General features: G+C 33.2%; 1 protein-coding gene across 8 annotated transcripts; it reads right to left on the bottom strand.

Annotated features, from left to right (window-relative positions):
• Positions 1-19,517: 19,517 nt before the first annotated feature.
• Positions 19,518-24,772, bottom strand: LOC120086295 (inositol-pentakisphosphate 2-kinase-like). 8 transcript variants are annotated; one of them, XR_005484184.1, is made up of 9 exons: positions 24,401-24,771; positions 24,197-24,318; positions 23,627-23,836; positions 23,236-23,383; positions 22,409-22,446; positions 22,185-22,295; positions 21,373-21,972; positions 20,276-20,474; positions 19,518-20,026 (listed from the first exon to the last, which is right to left on the bottom strand). XR_005484184.1 is itself a non-coding variant. In XM_039042860.1 (9 exons), the coding sequence occupies exons 2-8, from the start codon at positions 24,296-24,298 to the stop codon at positions 20,331-20,333; spliced, it is 1,353 nt and encodes a 450-aa protein (XP_038898788.1). In that variant the 5' UTR covers positions 24,299-24,318; positions 24,401-24,771; the 3' UTR covers positions 19,518-20,026; positions 20,300-20,330. The 8 variants fall into 8 exon arrangements, 6 of the variants coding, with proteins under 6 accessions (XP_038898788.1, XP_038898789.1, XP_038898785.1 ...); XR_005484185.1 differs by having other exon boundaries at positions 19,518-20,004; XM_039042860.1 differs by having other exon boundaries at positions 20,300-20,474.
• Between the last annotated feature and the right edge of the window lie 2,078 nt (positions 24,773-26,850).

The following is a 26,850-nucleotide window of genomic DNA, read 5'->3' as shown; positions in this document are numbered from 1 at the left end:
CAGCATCATTCCATTAATTACATGAGAAGAAGGAAGAAAATAGATAAAAACACAAGTGGAAGAGGGAGAAGTGGAAGAAATTCGGCTGGAGACCGAATTAGAGGTTGATAAACTGTCCTAAATCGAAGAGAAAATGTTTTATACAATAGTTGCAGCGTTGCAAAGCTGTACCTAGTGTTGCAACCCTATGACAGTCAACATGCACGCCTCCGATCAAAGTTTATAGCATTGCAACACTATGTCGTTGGCTTTAAAGGGAAACCAGTGACGGTTTCACAACATAAGTGGGGTTCGATCCCATTTTTTAGTTTTCACATAATTTTAGAAATTACAGAATTAACAAAGAAGAAGAGATTATACATTAAAACTCTAAATTATACAACATGCTTTTGTATAAGAAATATGGATGAAATCGCTTACCCTTGAAGCCAATTTAGATCATGGTCTCTTCTTCGATCAAGATACCACCACAAACAAACCTTCTGTGTTCTCTAGGGTTGAGAATTGGCAAGAGTTGTGAGCTTTTCCCTAGATTTGGAAGAGGGAGGAGAGATTGAGAGGGAGGAGAATAACCTTTCTTCTCTGTGAATTTTTTGGAGAGAATTACAGGGTGAAGTTCTTCCAGATCCACACATTGCATGTTTCTTGAGAGAAATTAGGGAGTTGTAACCCCATCCCTTTAATTAAATTAAAAGTAATATATACTATATGTTATATCAAATACAACATATAACCTATAGTTTTATTTTCTCTCAACAATGCATGACATTTAATATAAATCATATTTATACAAAATTCAATGATATAAATCTCATCCATATAATTAATATTCGAATTAGATTCAAATATTTAATTCCTCTCAACTATTCATGGTATTTAATATAAATCATATTTATATTAAATTTAATTATATGAATCTCATTCATATAATTAGTATTTGAATCATATTCAAATTCCTCTCAAAATACTTTATATTATAATGTATCAAATACATTATATCAATTATATCACATTAAATTAATTTTATTAATTAATCATATATAATTAATTTCCTCAATTAATTTGAACACATCAAATTAATCCAAGAAATAATTCTCAATTAAATCCTTATTGAACTACAGAGGGAACCTTATGGACTTGTAGACTAAAACTCCAATGGTACTTGGATAATTAATTAAACTTTTTAATTAAATTACCCAACATCCATTAACTATCGGTCACTCCACTAAAGATCGATAGTTGTATTCTTCGCACTACAGATATATTTTTGTGTTCATTAGATATTACCAATCAACAGTGCGATGACCCTTCACAAGTTGCTCGTAAGTACAGTTGAGCCAAAATTACAGTTTTGCCCCTGTAATTACATCTAACTCCTTAAGTACCACCAATCCCTCTAATGAACAATAGATCATAGTCCAACTTTGACTAAACCGCTCTTGGGCCAGGAGAGGGTGTGGCACTACATTGTTCAAGACCCGGAATTAGCCCTTAAGGGAGCAATTTATCTACTTACCCCAACATCAGGGAATCAATGAATTTTGTCTTGTGTAGCTATGTTCTCAGCTCCCCAATCAGACGAATCCCGAAAATGATAGGCTTATTGAGTTGGCAATCTGGCCACTCTCACCCATACAAATCAAAAGACCGCCTTCATAAGCAGAAGTCCACACCCACCCGGGATTCAGGTCAGGTCACCTATGGTCATCCTGGTGAAATGTAAGTCTCTATTATTAACGGTATTATAAAATGAGACTAACCATTTCATGGTCCCTTCTTATATAAACTCTTTGTATACCCTCGCTCACATGTCCCTACATGAATGATCAGGATCAAATCATTTGTAGCACTTTACAACACTTGTAACATCTACAAAGCGGATCATATCTGTAGTGTCACTAGGATAAGGTACCCAGGCTTATCCATCTATTATAGACCATTTAGGTTATTATTTAAACAAGGTCCACCTGTATGTCTCTACATACTTGTTTAAATTACATAAAATAACCTATGATCTTAGTTTATTGGATTGAGTGTATGCTCATAAAATAACAATTATTTTATTAACAATTTGTTTATACAATGTTACAAACTACAAGAATACAAGAGATTTAGGACACCAATCCCAACAACCTTGTCTTTGCGAGAATGTAAAGCTACTTCCTTTGAGCGTGGCGCAACGCTCCAACTAGGGGGGTAATGGTAATTTCTTAGCCTTCTTTCCCTTTTGTGCAATTTAGCTTCAAACTTGGCTGTTTTATCGTCTTTTCACATTGACCGCCTGATTCCACCTCCAAAATGCTCAATACCTATAAAATAATTAAATAAAAACATTAAACATAGTAATGACCTTGAATTAAGAAGAGGGAAATAACACATTTTCGGTGTTATTGAACACCCCCAACTTAATTCTTGATCGTCCTCGAGCAAGGTAGAATCACACATTCGCACAAAAATATGTTTGCTCAATCACAAGGGTCATTACTCTAGTCTCAACAGTCTATAAGGATAAGATTTACAATAAAAAATGAAATCCGATTACAATCAATCAATGAAGCATATTTTAAAAATGATTCTAAACCTATTCATGCATGAATGACTCCAAAGCTCTACTAATTAAGCTCACAAAACTATAATGGTTTTATAAGGCTCTCAACTCATTTTTCCCCTATTTTGGCTCGAAGGTTCAAGAGCTAAGCTTCCTAGACTTAACAATGCAATGACACACTTAAAAAAACCAAACTTTTATTCAATTTTTTATTCTTTTCTCATTTCTTACTTTACACAAAAAATGAACCCTTATCTAGACACATCACCTTCGTTTTAGCTTGTGCACATAGGTTACGTGAAAGACATCCAGTTACGAGCAACGTCTCCTAACAAGGTGTCGAACCTTACTCATTCCTCAGGGTACTTTAGCATAAAGGGAAACTACAGGTGTCATAGCCGCCCCAGGTTAATCATAACCCCAAGAAAGAGGAGTAATCCCCTTGAAAAATAAATACAAACTTTCTTTTACTTTACTACATGCTTCGCCTTTTATAAACTTTCTTTTTATTTACTCTACACTTGGCTTTTACGATACAAAACAAGAGTTTGGCAAGAATTAGGCGTGCATTACTAGGTTGAGCTTTTAGTCACTTAACACCTATCACTTAGGCCTTTTGGGGTGACATCAAATGTACAAGCCACATAACACAATTCTAAGCATGCAAGACATACTTTTGTTAGACAAAGGACTTAGACGTGTATGAGAGATAAGAAAAAATTTTAAAACGGACTAAATATCATGATAACGATCTTCAAACATAATTTCATGCAAACCTAATAGCAAAGAGAGTGTTTCATCAACTACTCATCATAATAAACCAAACAAAAGAGCAAGCAAGCAATTCAAGCATACAAACATTGTTCGAGCATAACACTCAAGGACCCCAAGCTATCACAACATACCCCACCCCCAACTTAAAATGATACATTGGCCCCAATGTATCTCTAATCTAAGCCCAAAAATAAAGGAGTTAGGGGAATAGAAAACCTCCCCTAGTGACGTTTTCACACACGGGATGGTGCTATGAGGCTCACACTTAAATTGATCTTCTTCTTCTTTTAAGGCAAAGAAAAAGAGCCTACAAAAGAAAAAGAAGAAGTTAAAGAAGAAAGTAGTAAAATTTTCACCCGGCTCCTCCAAGAAGAGCAAATTTTTAACGTCGATTGCTCGAAGTAACATGTCCCTCGTCAAGGCACAAAGAAATTCTCGTATTTCTCTGGTCTCTTCTTAGATGAGTCAATATAGCCTGGTAAGGCTATAAAGCTCTTCGTCTTTTGAAGAGAACCAAACATGTCAAATTTGTATTTTTTTTTTTTTTTTTGTATATGACAAAAAAGGTAAAGAGAAAGAATCAAATGACACAAATAAATCTAAAGAGTCTAAAGAAAGAAACGATGCAATAGACTCATGAGACCTAGAGGAAAAAAACTTGAATATATACGACATGTCAGAAGTTAAAATAGGGAGAGGTCTTTCGACCTCTAACTCTATCACCTAGATGTCATCGAGTGTAGGCTCAGGATCCTTCTTAGCCTCACAAACTGGGAAGCATGGAGTGACGTCCTCATCATCACTAGAGTAGTAGCACTCCACAAGGGACTTCACTTCCGGGTATAGACAATGGGCTGCCTTGGCACACTCTCCAATCTCTACACGACCTCTATTAGCTGGGCAACATGGTCGGTCATGATTTGTAGCTAAGCTTGAACGTCATGCTGAAACTGAAGAGAGCTATTAGCAAGTTCATAAATTAAGAACTCCAAAGTCATACTTGGGCACAAATTTTCGGGAAGTAGTTCCTTCTCCTCCACTGATCGATGTGGACTACCTCATGCTTCTGAGCCTTTAGAAAATCCAAGGAATGGTCTGGCAACAGCTCGTTCGACATCCCAACTAAAGTTGCAAGCTGAGCAACAAGGTCACTCAGACTTTGATAGTGAGTTCTAACCTCTGCCTCGAGGCAAAGACTCTCCTGCTGGAAGCGTTGGAATTCCTAATGCCTACGGAGGGTGTCTTGCTGAAGCTCAAAAGTACTATCAGCAAGCCCATAACCAAAGCCTCTAAGGACTTACCTGACCCTGAAGACTGAGCATGAGTTGACTGGTGTAGTGCTATGAAATCTTGGTTGTCTAAGCTCTGCTTCCATTCTGAGTATCTATGATTAATGGACTCCTCTAACTAAGAATGGTGAGGCTCGTAGTCTAAATGACCATAATACCTCTCCTCGGAATGACCATGTGGTACTAAAGTCCACTGCAACCTCAGGTCTACTGCCTCTGCTTGCTGCGGACTCCACTCCATCATGTGGCCAACCAAGGCGGTCAACTTGGTAATTCGGCGATTAAGCCCACTTACATCGTCACCAAAACTTGCAATGTCTAAGATTGATTTGAAAATCCTATCATGCTTAATTGACACAAAAGAAAACAAATCAAAGTAAAAGAAGTTTTAACTAAAAACTAACTAAGAAGAACTAATTGGCTTCCCCGGAAACGACGCCAATTTACTAGCTCGAAATTTATCATCGCCTATAAATCCTTACTAGTCAAATAAAATTTATAAATCAACGAACAAACAACTTATACTAACTAGTAGTACAAGTAGCAAGTCCGAGGTTAAACCATAGGGAAGTGCGGAAGATTAGTTTCTCAAAGCTCATTTTTAGTTAAAGTGGTAAAATAAGGGGGGGTGCAGCGGCGGGAGGGGTGTTGGTGCAGATTGGAATAGGAAATACATAAAAGAAATAAAATGCAATGAAACTAAAAGATAGAAATTCCATGACATTCTAGCTTAGGGAAATGGAATGGACTAATGCAATTCTTATTCATTGAGTTATTTAAATGCAATTTTAGGTTCTTGAGTATGCCTAGCCCAATTGATTGGAATCCCAATCAATGGTTCTAATTACCTAATTAGCTAAACATTCTCAGACGAATCTATATTAAGCATGATCAACCAACCACATTAAGAGTTTTAGGGTTAACGCTAGGATCAGTGTTCGACTTCTACCGTCTAATCAAACATTCAATGTGGTTTCTCTCTAGGTTGATAGGAGTAATACTATTCATTTTAGACAATGAATTGCAAGCCTAACAAACCTATTGCTTCCTTTGAGATTAACCTATAATTATATATCACATATTATAAGCTATCTCTAAGCATTCAAATTATACAACAAATTATTGTTTATCAATCAATAATAAAATCATGCAATTCGTAAACACAAAGTCCAGATTGAAACCTATAGATAAGAATAAAAATTACATCCAAACAAAATTCCCTAAATTACATTGCTGCAAAATCCCCTAAACTATCAAATGGCTAGAACTTACTTTTCCATGGAGACGAAGAAGACAAATCCTGGCATCGTTCCATTAATTACATGAGAAGAAGGAAGAAAATAGATAAAAAACACAAGTGGGAGAGGGAAAAGTGGAAGAAATTCGGCTAGAGATTGAAATGGAGGTTGATAATCTTCCTAAAATTGAAGAGAAAATGTTTTATACAGCAATCGCAGCGTTACGACCTTGCGACAGACAACGCGCGCACCTCCGTTCAAGGTTCATAGCATTGTAATGATGCCTTGTATTTGCGAGAATGTAAGGCTACTGTCTTTAAGCATTGTGCAACGCTCCTTTGAGCGTCACAACACTTCGACTAGGGGCATAATGGTAATTTCTCAGCCTTCTTTCCCATTTTTGCAATTTAGCTCCAAACTTGACCGTTTTCTCGTCTTTTTTCACCGAACATCTAATTCCTCCTCCAAAATGCATGATACCTACAAAATAATTAAATAAACACATTAAACATAGTAATGATCTAGAATTAAGAAGAGGAAAATAGCACATTTTCGGTGTTATCAATTAATTATATGTGATATAATTAGTATAATGTATTGATACATTATGATATAAAGTTTATTATGAGAGGAATTAAATATTTGAATTTAATTCAAATACTAATTATATGGATGAGATTCATATAATTAAATTTAGTATAAATATGATTTATATTAAATATCATGCATTATTGAGAGAAATAAAACTATAGGTTATATTGTATTTGGTATAATATAAGACTTAAGGTTATGTGTTATTTTTTATATAAAATATAGTTAATATATAATATTATATATTATATATATATATGATAACTTTATTAAAATATTATCAAATTATTTTTATTAAATGGTTTTTGAATTTTATATTAATTTTTTTAAAAATTAATATGGGAGGGAGTTGTAACTCCCTCTCCCTCTTTTCTCTCTAGTGGAATAATGTGCGTGGAAGTGTGTGAGGTAGTTTTCCCAGGAGATCTTCATCTTCTTCACATACGATTTTTTCTAATAAAGGCTCTCTAGGATTCTCCTAGTTCTCACAGAAGAAAATTCTCTCAAAATCACTCTCCCTCTTCCCGAAAGAAACACAGAGCCCACATCTCCTGTTATTCTCATCCCCTACAGAGAATACAGAGGAAATTCTTGTAGTGGTTTCCTCACTGACATGTTCGTGATCGATTCGAAGAAGAGGATTCATATAGAATTTTTTGTTTTTAGGGGTATGTAATCTTCTCCCTTTTTCCTTTTTTTGCATGCTGTAATTTTTTTTTTTTAATTGCACAATTTTTGTTATGTAATTTTTTGTATTCAGTGATAAAATTGAAATTGCGAAGATCCCCATTTCTATTGTGGACCTTTGGTTTCTTTCAATATGACTATGAGATCTAGAAAATCGGCGTTAATATTGCTTTTCTAAATGGCAATCTTGAGGAGACCATTTATATACAGCAGCCAAAGGGATTCATAACCCAGGTCAAGAGCAAAAGGTTTGCAAGCTTAATCGGTCCATTTATAGACTGAAACAAGTTTCTCGATCTTGAAACATAAGATTTGATTTTGCGATGAAGTCTTAGGGTTTTGATAAAAATGTTTGATGAACCTTGTGCTTACAAGAAAATTATCAACAATTCAATAGTTTTCTTAGTCTTTATGTAGATGATATCCTACTCATTAGAAAAAATGTAGGACTACTTATTGATGTAAAACAGTGGCTAGCGGCCCAATTCCAAATAAAAGATTTGCGAGAGGTGCAATTTATTCTAGGCATTCAGATTTTTAGATCGTAAGAACAAATCGCTAGCTTTGTCCTAAGCATCATATATTGACAAAATAATTGTTAAGTATTCAATGCAAAACACCAAAAGAGGCTTACTACCCTTTAGGCATGGAGTTGCTTTGTCTAAGAAACAGTATCCTAATACACCTCAAGAAATTGAGGAAATGAGATGGATCCCCTATGCATCAGCTGTTGGTAGCCTGATGTATGCGATGTTATGCACAAGACCTGACATCTATTATGCAATGGGGATAGTCAGTAGATATCAATCTAATCCAGGATTAGATCACTAGACTACCGTTAAAACCATCCTCATGTATCTGATGAGAACGAGGGACTACGTACTTGTGTATGAGTTTAATGATTTTATCCTTACAGGATACATTGACTTTGATTTTCAGACTGATGGGGATTCTAGGAAATCCACTTCAAGATCAGTGTTTACTCTTAATGGAGGAGCTGTAGTCTGGCGAAGCACCAAGCAAGGGCGCATTGTTGATTCCATCATGGAGGCAAAATATGTAACAGCTTGTAAAGCTATCAAGAAGGTTGTTTGGCTCAGGAATTTCTTGACTCAATTGGAAGTAGTTCCAAACATGTCAAAACCTATCACCATTTACTGTGATAATAGTGGTGTTGTGGCTAATTCTAAAGAGCCTAGGAGTCATAAGCGTGGGAAACATATTGAGTGCAAGTATCACTTGATTCGAGATATTGTGCATCGAGGAGACCTGATTGTCACGCAGATAGCTTCAACACATAATATTGTTGATTTGTTTGCAAAGACCCTTACGAGTAAGGTGCTTGAGGGTCACTTGGAGAATCTAGGTCTATGAGACATGCCTTATTTTATCTAGCGCAAGTGAGAGATATTACTAAGCACGTATTATATTCCCTAGTTTTTTGTTTTTGTGTACTTTATACTTATTTGTTCTTTATTTTGTACACCCCACTAGCTTTAGGGCAAGTGAGAGATTGTTGGGGTTGATGCCCTAAGTCTCTTGGGTCTTGTAGTTGTAATTGTATTGTATAAATAATTTATTTATCTAATAAAATAAAGAGGTATTTTATTTATTATTTAGTTGCATTTATCTACAAAAACCAATAGACTAAGATCCAGGGTTAAACTTAATCATGTTGTAAAGACATACAGGAAAATCATGTTTAAGTGATAACCTAAATGGTCTATACTAGATGAATAAGGCTAGGTACCTTATTCTAGTGACACTACAAATACGATCTGCTTTGTAGTTGTTACAATTGTTGTAAAGTACTACAAATGATCTAATCCTAATCATTCATATATAGGCATGTGAGTAGGGGTGTTCTATGTTAAGAGTTTATATAAGACCAAACCACGAAATGTATAGTCTCTCTATATAACACCGATGATAGATGAGACTTGCATTTTGTCAGGATGACCATAGATGACTTGACCTGAATCTCGAGTGAGTTGTGAACTCCTACCTATGAAGGTGGTCCTTTGATTTGTATAGGTGAGAGTGGCCAATCTCACCGACTCAATATGCTTACCATTTTGAGAATTTGTCTAATTAGGGAGCTAGGAACACAACTACAAAAGAAGGAATTCACTCCTTCTTTACAGTTAGAGACTATAAATAAATTGCTCCCTTAAGAGCTGATTTTAGAGCTTGAACAACATGGTGCCATACCCTCTCCTGGTCTGAGAGGGGTTTGGTCATAGTTGGACTATAGCTTATTATTCATTAGAAGGATTAGTGGTACTTAAGGAGTTAGATGCAACTGAAACCCCTAAGCTTGTTTTACTAAATAATTATGTTTAAGCCCTCTTAATTAAATGTTTAATGCCTTTACAAGTGATGATAGCATCATATGTAATGTTGTGAAAATATGATGAGCATGTAGGTGTTGTTAAAGAAGACAAAAATTTCTAAGTGTTAAAGGTAGGCTCTCGGTGTAACGACCCGACTCCCTAGGACTTAAGTTAGGCCGTTATTAAATACATGCATGCGTGGAACTTAAAATGACAATCTGTTGTGGTGAAATAAATGCTAATTAAATAAGGTAAATTTAAAAGACTTATGCATTTAATTTCAAATATTAAAAACAACAGTAGGGTACCCATAAATCATAAATGATAATAAATAAATCTGGAAGCGATTCTAAATAGTAAGTTTTAAACATCAACACTGAAAGTTAAGAAAAACATGAAAAGGAGTTTAAATCTCATGAGCAGAAGCATAAAATTGGTCCCAATGGTTTGATCACAAATTTCGCTTGTCATTCGTCGGTGCGTCCCTACTCTTACCTGAAACATAAACATTAAAAAAAAAGGTGAGTATAAAATACTCAGTAAGTAACCCCACTACTGGGGTCAGGCTAGGCATCTATGTCCTCTAGATGCCTACCTCTGATGGAACATATAAACTGCTCTAGTCCTCATGGGACACATATATACATGAAAAACTTATTTCTATCCTACTGTAGTTAAGTATGTCCACTACCTCTAGTAAGTCCCGTAGGACCCACAACCTCTAGTGAATCCCGAAGGAAACACAATCTCTTACATACGTATGGTTATGCATACAACTCTTTCGTATACACATCAACCCACTTAATGTGAATGTGTACCTCTTTCGTACACATGGTTACGTATACACCTCTTTCGTATACACATAACCCACTGAAGGTGTACCTCTTTCGTACACCTGGTTAAGTATACACCTCTTTCATATACACCTAACCTACTAAGTATGTACCTCTTTCGTACATCTAGTTATATATACACCTCTTTGTATACACATAACCCACTGAGTATGTACCTCTTTCGTACACCCTAGATCCTCTCTATAAATGTAGGGATGCGTACCTCTTTCGTACACATGGGTAGGCATACACCTCTTTTGTATACACATAACCCACTGAGTATGTACCTCTTTCATACACCCCAGTACTCTCTAGGTATGTATCACTTTCATACACATCAACCCTAGTACATCTCTTTCATGTACTGCCGCTCTTGGACGTGCATTACTTTCATGCAGACACATAGTCTGGAAAGGAAAGGAGATTGCATCTAACTTCATATTACATATAACATTCACCTAATCATGAATCCTCTAAAATATTCTCATCGTCAACTTCATGTTAATTAACCTCAATATACGTATTTAATCTAGTTTTAAATGGATCAACTGTAGCACATCACTTTCATGCACTAAATCATGTAAACAATACAGTATTCGGGATTTCGTAATATATCATACAGTCTACACATTCTCATAATAAATCGCATAACTATATAGATCACCAAATGTCTAATGCTCATCTAGCTTTAAGGCACTCCAATAAGAGTGCTACTTAACTCATAATTTGAGGGTCATGCTCAATCATCATTTAATATAACTCATAAAATTCCAAATCAAGCTCATACGTAATCATATTTCGATATATTACCACATGCTCATATATCCTTCATAAGCAGTCCATCCAACCTCAAAACAATCAAAATTATTCGAAGGAAAACTGCTACAGGATCCTCAATGTTAAATCTATAGTGTATCGTCTAGCACAAAAGTGATTCCAGTAGTAAGATTACTTACCTCAAATAAAGTCCAAAAGTTAAGTCAAGCGAACAAACTCCTTTCTAGCCTTCCACAACTTTTGAATGAGATCCTAGAACATGGACAAAAATAGATCTTAACCTTTAAGCCCAATTTTTAAACATTAAATCATTCCCAAATTACCAGCACAACTTACCCAAAAGTGGTTTGACCAAGATCACCTCAAAGTTCTAACACCAAAATTTTGTTGGAATCATACTCAAGTCGTTCGCGTCTAAATTCAAAACTTCTCAAAACTTAGCCCAAAGTGTAGTTTGTTCCAAATTGTCTTCAACCTCTCAAACAATGCCATAATCTAAGAAATTCAATAATAATGGTTAGAACCTTAAACAAATTCCAGCAACAACATTTTAATTCAAACCTTCTAAGGCTTAATATACTTACCAAAATATTGCTGAGTCCAAAATTAGTTTCAAACTCAAATCCGTTTGCGAACCCAACTTAATCCTGCGCAATGCCTGACAACACATTTCGACCTTAAAAATTCCTTCACTGCTTGAATATGTGGCCCAAACATAGTGGGTGTTAACAATTTTAGCCAAAACCAACCGAGTAATCAAAATCTTCAAGAAAATTATAAAAGACTCATATCTTACCCAAAATTTCACCACAAGCCAAAATCCAACGAATGGCGACAAAGGGAGGCAGTGACTGGCGAAGGTCAGCGGCTGGGCTGGCGGCGTGGCGAGACTCAGATGGATCCTCCGGTTGGCGAGCGGTGCGAGATCGGTTTGGGTAATGAGGGAGACGACGGCGAGGTAGGTCTGGGCAGCGAGGGTGGCAACAACGGCAAGAGGAAAAAGTTTGGGGAAGAAGGGTTTTCTGCGTGGGGAGAAGGGATGAGTTTCTTTTTATTCTTTTTTAAATAATAATAATAATAACTAAAAAGGAAATAATATAATTACATTTAAATAATTTTCTTAATCCACTTTATACTATTTATTTCCTTTCCTTTTCAAAAGAAAATTAATTCCTGCCATTAATTTTCAAATTGAATTTCAAAATTGAATAATTTTCACTTCAACACTTAAATTCCCGCACTTATACTTCAAAATCCAAAATTCCAAAAATACCCTCCAATAAAAAAATTACTGAAATTATATAAAAAGTGAAAATTTGGGGTGTTACACTCGGGTTCTTTAGAAGACAAAAAAATACTCTAAGTATGGAAGGTTAAGCTCTCGGTTGAATGAAGAAGAATAAATACTTAGAAGGAAAACAGAGATGTCCATGCAATGAAACCATTTCAATGTATGTGACAAGTCATGCTAGTTCATACGACCAATTCTTCCTGATGAGATGTGGCCAAGCGTTTATGGAAAAATGAATTATGTCTAAGTATGGTCGTGAGGTTTAGGGAAGGTTATGAAGGAAGTTAAGTTAAGGGTCAAATATGACATTGGCTAAAGCTAAGCAAAGTGGTATACGATCAGCTTCTAATTACCATGCGGCCAAAATAATAGCCAAGTACGAAGTAGGTTATGGAAATGGATGAGGGTCGATTATTTACACAAGGCTTGCCAAGAATTTTGCAGAACAGACAGTGCAAGATGGCCCGGTTATGCAATAAACGACGAAGGAGCCCAAGTGATCGCAAGCCCTATGCGATGAAAATAAGTTAAGGATTTTAGTTTTAATAATTTGTTAGTGGGCTAAGTGATAGCATTAGAAAAGGTTAACTAAGGATTAACGGGTCAGGTGGCATTTAATTAAGCAAACTTTTCATGTAAGCCTAAGTATAAATAGACTTAGCAAAGAAGGAGATTGTTTTGCCAAATTTTCCTACGCTTAAGAGAAGTGTGAGTGCTTATTGAAGCTCTGAAGGTGTTGATGGATTTTTGAGAAAGTTTCAGCTAAATCAAAAAGGATTTAATGCTCAATTTCCAAGGTAAGTGAGCTATGAAGTTTTTAGTAAGTTTATCTAAAGGAAATTTAGTTAATTAATAGTTGAAAATAGAATTATGAGGTTTTAAAGGTTGAATCTAAGTTAATGTTATAGATGAATAAGCAGGCAGCATCATACGAAGATTAAGCAAGTAGCTGGTTTGTTAAGGAGCGCGACAATGCAAAAAGGCGTGTAGTAAGGCATGTGAGGGTTGGTTGACACATAGGCATAGAAAGGTGTCCTTGCGACCATAGAGCACCCAATAGAGAGGGAAGCCAATCTCTATACAAGAAAAGGGTAAAGTGGTTCATTATAAAGGATGTGATAAACTCAGTTATGATGCGATGATGATATGCGATAATGTTAAGTTAAGTATTATGTTAAGCTCAAAAGGGAGCTAATGACACTAACCAAGGGACCTCTTCTTATTACAAGGTAGACGCAAGTAGGAGAGGCTTACAAACCCCTTGGATAAGTAGCTTAAGAGAGTGAGTGGCAAGTTTTAATAAATGTTTTTCCAAAGATATGTTTAATGAATGTTTCTATCACATAGGCAGGTTATATGAAGTTTTCATATCATGCATTAGTGGACGCATGCTTTTAAGAAATGTTGATCGCATGATCCATGTTTCAAATGATGAAATTATTCATGAATTTAGCATGTTCTGTAAGCCTATGCCATGTTTTATAGCATGATGAAGTTTTATCAAGGAATTTTTTAAGCATGCTTATTGTTTTACAAGGCACCATGCGATGATAATAAAACTATGAGGAATGTTTTAAATGAATGTATATTCTGTCATGTGCATAAATGTTTTATGCCTTGTGTGAATCCTACTCCAATGTTGTACTAAAGTATGGTAGGTACCCAGATTTCAATTAAGCTAAGGATCCTTGACACCGAAGGTATGTTAAGGTGGTCAGGACCTAGTTCAGCTCTACGTTCACGTATGATTATGTTATTGACGTTGATGAGATCGAGCAAAAGGGCTCTTTCTCGACTAAGGTTATTAGGGATTGAGCAAATGGGCTCTCCCATATGTTTAGGCAGTGGAGTAATGGTGTTCTCCAGGAAAATGCTAATGAGTTTTATGTAGGGTCATTACATAATGTATTATTACGATTCTAGTTTCATTTCCAAAACCCTGATTACGATTTTATAAATATTTCAATGATCAACTTGTTCATGTTATTTATGATTCAAAGCATGTTTTATTTAAGATGGTCACTCATTGAGCATTTTAAGCTCACTCTTTTAAATACTTAATTCCCCAGGTAGTGGTCGACATCCTGAAGCCGAATAGATCTGCAATCAGTCATTATCTAAGATTTTCTGCAGAAAATAATGTTTAGGTGGTTCACCATATCTGTTCAACAATGGTTTTGTCTGTACATATCATGGAGTCTAGATAGAAATACTGTGACGAGGATTATAATTATAATAATGTCGGTTACTAGTTTAACTGTAATGTGAATGAATGTGAATTTTTTAGATCAATAGCACTTGTGTTAACATGTTGTTATGGAATAATGCTTGGAACAATTATAGTATTGAAATGCTTATCAGGTTGTTAGGTGCTAAGGATACAGGTTATGCAGTTAGTAGGATAGTAGTTGTTACAAAAAGGTTAGAAATTGTTGTCCTCACATCCCTTCTTAGATTAAGAGGATAATGTAGAGAAGGGTGTGACTGTAACTATAGAGGCAAAACGATAATTTTGGCCCAGCTATACTTACAAGCAATTTGTGAAGGGTCAACGCACCGTTGATTGGTTATATCCAATGGACGTAGAAATATATCATAGTGTGAAAAATGCAACTGTCAGTTTTAGTAGAGTGACTGACAATAAATAGAAGTTGATTAATTTAATCAAAGAGTTTGATTAATTAATCGAGTATCATTAAAGCTTCAAACAATAGGTCCATATGGTCCTCTCGTTAGCTCAATTGGAATAAAAATGAGAATCAAATTAATTTGGATTGATTTGAATTGTTCAAAGTAACTAAGGGAATTGTTTATATAAAATTATATGAGATATGATTCGAGAGAAAATATCAAACTTAATATGAATTTGATTGATATTAAATAATGGAGAGAATTTGTTTTTATAATATTAAATTAAAGTATATATATATGAAATAGAAATTAATTTTATTTAATTACATGTATGTTTTTTATTATATAAAATATGTTGTTAATTAAAGTATATATTAATTAAATGAAAATTAGTTTTATTTAATTATATGTATTTTTTTTTAATTACATAGACCTTTCATTTTCTTCAAATAACTTATAAACCTTTCATTTTCTTCAATAAATTTTCTCATTATTATTTGGAAGATGAAAAGAAAGGTTATTTCATCTTCCACTTGCACTATTATAAATACTCCAAAATGTGTTGGAGTTGTAAGGTGTTGAAAATATTGAAGTTGTTGGAGGTTCTGGAAAAGTTTGTTTTCTCTCAAAACAAAATCATTCTTTCTCCAAATTATTCAAAGAAGTCCACGGACTCTTTACGGTACTCTACCTCAAGAATACCGAGGTCTCCAATGGTGGTATCTGTTGTTTTTTAACACTTGTTGCTTTTTTATTGTTCGTGTTCGAAGTTTTTGGAGAGAAAATCGTGAAGAGACTAGTCTTCGAAGGTACATTTTTTGAATCTTTTCTTCTTCTTAATTTATATATATATATATGTATGCTTAATTGACCAGTGTATTCTTCTTCCATCACATATATTCTTTGTACGTTATGTAAAATTAAAATTAGGACGTGATTTTTTCTGCAATGGGTACTCACATATCCTTCAGGAAAATGTCAGCATACCTCGCATGCATCTGGCTAGGATTGTCAAACGTACTTCATGTGCATTTGGCTGGGATTGTCAGTATGTCTCGAGTATGTCTGGTAGAAAATGTCGACATGTGCACAGTAGAGAATTAAAAATAGGATACATAGTTTGGTGTTGTTTTCTAAATTTTGGATGGAATTTTTGTGGACTTTATCCCTAATATGTTTGCGAAAATTTATGATCATGTCATCCCACTGTTTTGATATGCTTTATCTAATGATGATCGTGTTTTAAAACTTATTTAGATATCTCCATACTTAATTGCTGATTTATATTGTTTTAAATGGTTTCTATAAATGTTTTGAAAGGAAAACTCTATATATGTATTAAACCACCACTCATTGAGCTTCACAACTCATTTTTTTAAAAAAAAAAAAAAATTTGTTTCCCCCACCCCCAAGTAGCGAAGGAGTTCGGTTGCCACACGAAGTCAAGGTCTACAACAGGATTGATCTTCTTACATAGTTTCAGTATCTTAAAGTTTAGTTTGTATTGGGACATGTAAAACTATTTGTATCAATATTGAAGTTGGTTGTTTAGTAAATAATAATTTAACTTATGTTGTTCTCTACATAAATACAAGTTGTTTTTAGGTAGAGCGGGTTCAAGTGTACAGTAAATATCAAATCCTCACGTCTCTTCCTAGGTTAAAGGAGTTAATCTGGGAGGGGGTGTGACAATAACATTCTCAAGTTTCTACTTTTCAAAACTACCACGTTTTCTGAAAACTCATTACAATAGTTTTTTCTTGATCTATTCCAAGCGCAATCGACCATCGTGATTTAGTTAAAAAAAAAATCAACTTCTTTCTAACTTATCAATTATTTTGGGCCTTCTTGGTACATCTCGCGTTAAATAGGGATTCTGCTAATTTTTTCCAAATATTGTATAATCTTCACAAATCTTATACCAAAGCTTACGTAACTTTGCAAATCTTTAGCCCAATTAAGTATATGGGTCTCATTGATTTTTAAATTTCAGGAAGAGAGTTTTACATAAAACAACTTTGAATTTTTTAAAGAAAAACTTTTAGTATTATTTTTGGACAATTTACCCTTTTTATTATTTTTATTTCCAATTTTTATATATTTCCCTATTTACGAAACTTTCTTAATGATGGAGAGAGAAAATGCATTTAATATGATGTTTTAACATTTTCAAATGGAGAGAAAAAATGCATTTATTTGTTGAGATTTTTTCTTTATTTAATTTAATTGGAGAGAGAATTCATTTAATGAAAATTTATTTTCTATTTTCGTTGGTTTCATATATTGTCTTTTTTCGAATTAATAGTTATTTAAAATATACTTCAGAATATTTTGTTAGTTATTTGAAAATATTCTAACAAATATATCAAATGTAACACAGTATATAAATTAGAGATTGATTCAATTCTTAACATAAAACACCATCTCATTTTTCATATTGATTTGGAAACATTCTAAAAAATATATGAAATATACTGGTAAATATATTTGATATCTACTCAAATATTCATGGTTATTTTTAAATATACCTTATAACATAAATTTTAAAACATATATACAAGCGTGTATATATCATATATCATAAATTCAAAGTAATCGAATATCAACAAAAATATGTATCATAGTATATAAACCACAGATGAACTTGATGTTCAACATAGAACATAGATATAAACATATATATCACAAAACAAAACAAGAAATCTAAATACAAAAACTATCATCGTTTATATAAAATAAACGATTATATATATCATAGTATATATATACATACATACATACATATACATTTATTCTTGTTTTGTGTGTCCAACAACTCTACTCATGGATGTTGTTTTATAAAAAAAACATGGATGAAGCCTAAATGGCAACTTTAGTGAAAATTTGTATTCTATTAACCTATTTTTTAAATAAATTATGTTAAAGACGAGTGTAATACGAGTCTAGAATTAAGGTTATACATGTAGAAAGCCCTTTTGGGAAAGATTAAATTTTGCAAAAAAAAAAAAAAGAAGAAGAATTAAGACTTGACAGATATATAAAATCTCGATATTAATCTTGGACAAATCAACACCGAGATTCTGTATATTTCTCATATCTAATTTAATTTTTTGCAAAATTAAAATTTTAAAAATCACAAATTAACCACTTGAAAACCACTTGGATAATTGGTAAATTGAAATTCATATAGTTGTGGAAACAGAAATTGGACTATAGATTTAAAAAGTTACGTAAATATTTGATATACTATTTGATAAAGATAATTTACTTAGTAGAAAATTTGAAAATATTTAAGATTTGGTTTAAAATGTGAAAATTAATAATATTTAGAAAATTTTGTAAAATCTCAATGTATAATTTGTACCAAGGTCTAGAACAATAAGTGAGAAAAAGTTTATTTTCAAATCTCGATGATCAATCTCGTTCTAAATGGACTGAGAAAAATTAATTTAACAAATTTTCAAAAAGCGTACTACTTTTGAAAAGTGAAAACTTAGATAACTATGGATAATTTTCCTATAATTTGTGCTATAGGACCCAATTTCCTAAACAAAATTTATAGCATTTGCACCCCATTTCAAGTGTAGAGTAGACTATGGTGACACAAATAAATAAATAAGTAAATAATAATAAGGCAGGAAAGAGAATCTGATTCGTGCCCTCAAACAATTTCCTAACAAAAAAAAATTATAGCATTTGGACCCACTTCAAGTGTGTAGAATAGACTATGGCGACACAAATAAATAAATAAGTAAATAATAATAAGGCAGGAAAGAGAATCTGATTGGTGCCCTCAAACAACTCCCCTTCTTCTCCAATACCATCCAGTAAATTAATTTACAACTAAATATATAGGAAATTTTATGTAAAAATCTAGGAGGCTTTTTTTTTAGTAGTTTCAAAAGCAAAGCTGTTAGGGCCATCTTGCAAATTCATTATTATTATAAATGTAGGGTCATCTAGCGAATTGACGTTAAGTAAAAGGGTCATCTTGCAAACCCATATAATATTTTTTCCCTTATGCGATTGTCTTCACTTCGTGTTGCACGTATTAGCTTTTGCAGTTGCAATCCACTCCATATTCAAGACTTCAATTATAATAATTGATTTTTAAATTATTATAACCTATAATTAATTAAAGTATTATTTCAAATCCTTCATTTTTCTGTATTTATTATTTTTTACAAAAACTATGCATTTTATAACACGGACTATAATATCCAACTCGACCTCCCAAACACACCTTATATGATTAACAAACTGAGCCAAATTTAAAATGACGGATACATGCATATGTTATGTGCTACCGCCGAAAGTACCGGTAAAGCCAGATTCAGGGTGCCACATCCTTCTATTATATATATCCAATTTCTTTCAATGAACTTTATTTATTTATTTCTATTTTTCAAATCATTTTTTTCAATGTTCGAAGTAAATAATTTAGATTATGCATCTAGAATAAATTTAAAAATAATTGTTTTAAATGACAAAACGGCCAGAAAAACGATAAAATTGAACCAAACAGTTCAAGAAAAAATTAACAGCCTTCCCAGAAATGCATCTAAAAAATAAAATAGACAGTTCAAATCAATGTACGACCCATACAGATCCCTGGTAATAGACCATTCCAAAATCCAAACAAACTCTCCTAGGGTTATCCTTGAAGTGGTCGCCAAATCACTCTACATAGAACCCCATGATAAAAGTATATACTACACATTTATGAATTTCAGAACAGGGAACCTGTAGACTTTCCTTTCTTTTTTTATTTTTAGGCAAAAGAGTCAATAGTGGATTCTAACATACATTACTTAAAATTCAAATTCAAATTTATTATTAAAAAAAATAAAATAAAATAAAAGAAGAACTTCGATCAGATGATATTGATACATACCCCAAATATCGTTCTGAGACATTTGCCACGCATGAACTCCATAGATGCTTTTGTCAGTCGGGAAGATTGGGATAAAAAAGCATGCTTCTTCAGTGGACTAGATAAAACAGCAGACAATCTGCCAAAGAAAGCATCCAACTCTGCATAAGAGCATCAAATAACTATTATGAGCAATGCAGAAAGAAACAACTACTTGATGAAGGAGCTTTTGGTAAAAAAACTCAACGACCAGATAGTTGAATCGAAGATCGACGAAGACAATGGCACCAAAAACCTTTTTTTTTCTCTTATTTTTTTCTTTTTTTGCTAATAGCAGCAAAATAAGTAGAAAAACACAATGAATCTCTAGTATAATATGTAAAATAAATAAACGTCCAATGCATGCTTGCCAGAAAAGAAGAATTGCCACAAACTTTGGCGAGTACCCTTCAAAGTGTTGTAAATTCACAAGCCTTCGGGCCTGTAATAATTGTCTGCCCCTAGCTCTGTCACAAACATCTGTGTGTAATTGCGAACTATTTTATTGTCTTGTTCATAGTATTCTTCCATCTTCTTAAAAGGTTTCAGATCCAGGTCTATGAAGTTCACCTAAAAATTTTAGACCAGGTATAGAGTTAAGAAAAACACATGGAAATCACTATGTTCATGTATTATTTATCAAAGGTGTGACAATGGATAAGTTCGTGGATTAAAAATAAATAATTAAAAAGAACTCCAATTAAATTAGGAAAATGAGCATTAGGCTTTCAAGACCAATAATAAAAAGGAGACTCATAAATAAACATTAGCACTGTGCATTTGACATTTGTGATCCAACCTATACCTATTCATCACAGATCAGACACATGCACGTTGACGGCGAAAGAGGCGAAAGAAGCAATCCATAGAAAGATTTGGCGCCGCTCACTAAATTCTGTGGTTAATGATATTTGTAAATCGGTGGTTCCTGTTTGGAGAAGAATCAACANCAATCCATAGAAAGATTTGGCGCCGCTCACTAAATTCTGTGGTTAATGATATTTGTAAATCGGTGGTTCCTGTTTGGAGAAGAATCAACAGGAACCCACCGAGGAACTCAGCTGTCCAACTATCAGCTGCTGTCACGGCTGCTGCTAGGAAACTCTTTACTACCAGTAGCAACGTTCAGAGATTCTATCAACGCATTTCTATTGAGATCATAGGGCTGCCTTACCGGAAAACAAATCAGTCTCGGAGGAATGTATTCAATAGAATTCCCATTTTACCAAGTCTAGTAGACAATAGAGTGATAAAGTACAAGAGAAGTTGATACACACTGCATCGGAATTAGAAATTTAGTGTAAATAATGCAAGTTTTCATGAATTTCAATGTTTTCAAATGCTAAGAAAAAGTGCCTAACGAAACGTATATACATGTGTATATACAGTTAAAATAAATTAGAAGTTTGCAGTTAACTTGAAACTTTTAATACTAAAGACGATACAAATGAATTCAGTGTGCATATACCTTGTAGTCAAAAGTTTGCTTGGTTGATTCTACAAATATGCTGTTATATGTAGAGCCAGGACAATCAACGTGCCAGGGTCTAAATGTGATCATCAAACTACAGTCTTTAGCGGTTGCAGCTATTAAATAGTTCCTCACAATCTCCAAGCTTTGATCAAGATGGGCAGAATGTAATGTGGCACATCTGTTCAACCATTCATCATCGTTCATGTGTCTACAAACCAGGCAGGGCTCAGAAATAACGTCATAGTACGCATGAATAGCCCCTTCTATGTCAAAACTGTCAAGCTTTTGAACCTCAAGAAGACGATTCAAACATCCAGATCTATATACAGCCTCAGCAACAAGTTGTAGAAAAGTCATAGTTCGTAATCCATTTCCTCTCTGGATAACAGATTGAAGAGCATCTTCAAATGCTTCCTCAATTGCTAAATTAGTGTCAACAGCATAGCCACCCGATGCCCCAAGTACTAGGGAACCATTCAAGAAGACACGAAAATTATTCTGAGGGGTAGAGAAGAGATCTTTGATTGCTTTATATATACGGTCCTGGGATCCAGAGAACAAATCTAGAGGATCGTAATCACTTAACTCTGATATCTGTTGCATAAATTGGATGCCATGTTAAAATTTAAGACGTTTCAGAAGAGCACTCAATTAATTACATAGAAGCAAAGCAACTAATGGCCTTATAGAGGCTCTTTTACTTGAGGTAGGCAGAAAATCAGACACTGAATTGTAGAATTGGGATCTGACACACATTTTAAGTAATACAGAAAAATAATTGACGGCAAAAAGAGGTGCAAAATTACCTCGCCTTTCTGCAACTTCAATGCTTGGTGCATCCTAAAACGAGTCACACTTTTCTTAATGGCATTTCTTTTGCTTATGAATCTTGAAGTTGGAAGACATCCCCATTTTGGCTGATTTGGGGAAAAAAATGAAAACATGCATTTAATAGAAATTTCACTTCCCGTGGATAAAAAGACCATGAGGGGGAGGGAAGATGGGACAAATGAAAATCATTAAGGTGCACCTTTATCTCGACAGATATGCAAAATTCACCTTCACCACCTAAAAACAAAGAAATGTGTGCTGGTAAATATTTAATAGAATGAAGCCTTTTACATCTTAAGTAGAGACTTCCAGATAAGTGCTTGTCAATTAACAATGTTGAAACAGTTATAACACACAAAAAAAAAAAAAAAAAAAAATTGAGAACAAAGTTTCTTTAATAAATAAAAATAAATTTCAAGAAGAAAAAAAAGTTTCTTGCATATAAGATGATTATTAGTTCTTGAGAGTTGATCCAGGTTACTGTCTCAATTGCAATTATGCAATTTTAATCGTAAATTACATTCAAAAGTAATAAAAAAATCTCCTACCTCTTCTTGGATTCCTTTTTCTATTTTCCAACTTTTTATTCATGTTGTTCATTGTTTTTTCTCTAACTTATCTCTAAATAAATAACACTATATGAACTATTTGAAGCATACTTCCTGTTCCTTGCTCCAGAGAGTGTTTATCAGTTACAAAAAACCAGTAGACATCAGAACAAGCTTCCTGCTAATAGAAGTAAATATTCACACAACAATCCCATATGCTTGAAGTAATACAGCGAGGTAGTCCATGGCAAGAAGCACATAAGCAAACCTCCATAAATCATGAAACATGCAAACAGTCAATGGGATATTCTGCATCTGAATTTTTAGTTGATTAGTAAGCTAGAGAATTTCTTGATAATGTACTTACTATGTTACAAAGAAGTTAGAAGTCTGTATGATAATATGCTAATCTTTAAACGTGTTTAATATCAGTAGAAGGATAATAGGCATAGCTAAAGGGAGCTCGAGGAAACTCTACCTTGCGGAAAAATAGAATGGTCAGATTGAAGGAGGACAAAATCACAATGTATATTGACTCGCCCTGCACTAACCCTCCAAGCAGGACGCTGACTAAGAATGTTCTTCTCAATAGTCTCTAGGAATTCTCTCGTTACAAGGACATGGACCTACCAATGTTGGTGAGAATACACAGTCAGAATCATTGATTTTGTTTTCTTAGAAAGACTTCAATTGTTCTACAGTGAAGAATTAATCGTTCTTGAATTATCACTGTCGGAGGTTCACACGAACTACCATTAACTCAACAAATGTATCGCTGTGTTTGAGATATAACTTTTGAAGGTTCACATGAAGTACCATTAACTTATCGCAATAAACAAGATTAGCATTAAATGAATATAGTAACATACCCCAGCATCAACATGTTTGGAATCCAATAACGGGATCATTACATGCTGCACATAGATTTGACACACAACATCACGATCTGTGCACGAAACAAGGTCCCCTACATCTCTCCACAGAAGACGCTCATGCGCGGACAAAGCCATTAGGTTCCGCACGCTCGTGCCGTGTGATCCATTTCTTGGAGCCTTTTGTATCCGTATAACTTTCCCAAGCTAAGAATAGAATTAGCATAGAGATAAGCGGCAAGCAGTAGATTGAAGCAAATGCAATTTCAAGCAAAAAGAAACTTTCATCGATAGTTCATTGTCTTACACGAATACAAAAACAATTCATAAATTTTTTGAAATTTTCCAACGAGAGGACATTTTAACAGAGTACTAAACGATCTTATGGAAGAAAAAAGAAAGGACTAGAAATAGACCAGTGCAAATGATACTTTATAATGAAAAAGACGATGAAAACTGTTCAGGAGATTCTTCCATTAAACTTTAGAGAGAGAGAGAAAAAGAAATTCAAACATAAGAATAAAGGATGATCTCCTTGGACACGATATTGATGCAAGGTAGTCATACAAAAAGAGGAGAAGATCCAGTGTAAGCGAGAACGAGGTTGACAGCTCCTTCGCCTCTGTAGGTCCAATCAGCAGCATCTTTCTGCTCAAGTACGATTTCCATCCAGCAGAATCTCTTGCAGTCTAAATTCAAACAATGGACACATGAAATCAAAGAAAAAATAAATAGAAGAGAAGAGAAAGAGAATTCGGAAGCTCCATGCACCTGATCAAACCTTTGGCAAGAATGCTTTGAGTAGAATCAAGGTCCGGTTAAAAAAAACCCTAACAACTGAGAAGAGTCAAGGCCGATCAGCCGCTCAGCTTTGAGAAAATGAACTACGGAGCAGAAGTTCAGGCAGAGACCTTCACCGGAAGAGAGAGCTTTACAGTGTGGATGAAATCGCCTTGCAAACGAATTGGGACTTCGAAATGACAGTGAAAGCATTGCTTGCGCAGACTGGAGCAGCCATAGTTTCACTCTGCGAGAAAGCTCGAAGACTCGTTCATCATACGGAAGAAACGTGTAAGGCGATTCGAACAGCTGCGTACGCGTACCCGCTTCCATTTTTCTTTCCGCTGCCCCCACAATTATTTGTTTATAAAACTTATAACTTAGTTTTCAGTAATTATATATTTATAGCTCTCACAACTTTCCTACTTTTAAGATAATTATCAATTTCTTTTTAGATTGTGTTTAAACACTATTTTAATATCTGTATTTCTAAAAGGTTAATTTTGATCCTCTATTTTTAATCCTAGTTTATTTTGTAGGTCCCTATACTATCAATTTTTATTTATTTTAATTTTTGTACTTTAAAAAAAGTAACTATCTTGATCTTCATTTTGATTTTTATTTCATTTTTAAAGGATTAAAATGGAAACTTAGTAAAACATTTTATAAAGTCAAAATTGCACAGATTAATTTTTTTCATTAATTACTAAGACCATTTTTAAAAAATAAAAAAAACAAAAAAAAAACTAATGTTTCCTTTGAAAACCATTTGATTTTTTAACTTTTTTTAATTAAACTTATAAATACTCATTGAACCTTTAAAGTTCTGTGATATCTACTTTTTACTAATGTTTTTGAAACCTCAAGTAAAATTTTGAAAACTAAAAATGTGGCTCCGTCTAGTAAACATTTGATTTTTTGTTTTGGTTTTTAAAAATTAAGTCTATTTTCTTTCTATTCTTGTCATGGTTCCGTCTTTCTTGAATAAAAATGAATTCAAAAAACAAAAAAAAAAATGTTGAAAACTATTTATTTTAGTTTTTAAAACTTGACTTGGTTTTTGAAAACATTAAAAGAAAGTATATAATTAAGCATTAAATTTAGAGGTTGAAGAGGTGTTTGTATATTTAATTTTCAAAAAACTAAAACAAAAAACCAAAAATGAAATGGTCATCAAATGAGGCGTAGTTTTTAAAATTTTGTTATTATTTTTAAATTTTGGTTAAGAATTTCATTCCTACACTCAAGAGAGATGCGAATCATTATAAAAAAAAATAAGATGAAATAAACTTAAATTTCAAAAATAAAAAACAAAAACGAAGTCTTCATTTGGTAACTAATTTTTTCGTTTTTCATCTTTGAAAATAAAGTTTTTTTTCCTATCAATCTCTTATAATAGTTTTCACCTATCTATAGAGAGATTGAATTCTAAGTCAAATTTTAAAAACAAAAATAAATTAAAAAATTATATATATTTTTTGTTTTCAAAACTTTACTTATTTTGTGACAATATGGTAGGAAACAAATAATAATAAAAAAAAAAATTAGAGGTGAAATCAGACTTAATTTTTAAAAATTTAAAACTAAAAACAAAAGGTTACCAACGAGAATAGTTCTGAAAAAAAACCTAAAAACAAAGCCAAAATGAATTGCTTTTCATTTCCGTATATTCTAAACTATCAAAATTCTTTCAATTGACTTCGGACTTATTTATTTTCTCCTTTTCCTCTTTATTATTACGACTCGAGAATATAACTATAGCAGAATATGCATGATGAGACAAAAAAGAAAATAAATTACTCTTATTAGAATCTTTTTGAAAATTATTACAATCAGTATAGCACTATATATTTAAAGTTCAATCTCAAGCATTTCTATTTTATTCTATTTTGATTTTTCAAAATAGAATCTCTAATTTTCAAACAAATTCATTTTCAAATCTAAATGAGAACCAAAATATAAAAAAACTAAAAGTTGTAGATATCTTTCTTAAAAAAAAAAAAATAAAGAATAAAGAAAACCAAAATATGTGATAGATGTTGATATCAAAATATCTTTTAAGAAGAATTTATTCTCTGGTAGTCTGTAGAATCACATTTTCTTCCTAAATATATGTGATGAAAAACGAACGTCAAACCTCAAAGTTAATTGTACAGATTTTATTCTAGTTGGGTTGTATTCATTTTGACATATCTATTTAAGATGTCGACTAAATTTAAGCTAACATGATCATAGTTCAATTAGCTTAAGCCAATTTTTCTTTTCAGTTGAATTACTTCAAAATTTTCTTTTGATTATTCAACATAGTACTATAAATTTTTAAAAAGCTTTTATACTAGATTAAGAATATTTTCATACTTTTTCTTTAATAGCAATAACACTTCAAGAAGAAAACGGCATCTTTTTTCTTTTGGTAAAACACACTTTTCCTGAAAAGGTTG

Source organism: Benincasa hispida, chromosome 9 (assembly GCF_009727055.1).
Source record: "Benincasa hispida cultivar B227 chromosome 9, ASM972705v1, whole genome shotgun sequence".
Taxonomy (NCBI): domain Eukaryota; kingdom Viridiplantae; phylum Streptophyta; class Magnoliopsida; order Cucurbitales; family Cucurbitaceae; genus Benincasa; species Benincasa hispida.
Note: the sequence above shows the minus strand (reverse complement) of the source record. Positions and strands in the feature narration are given on the sequence as shown.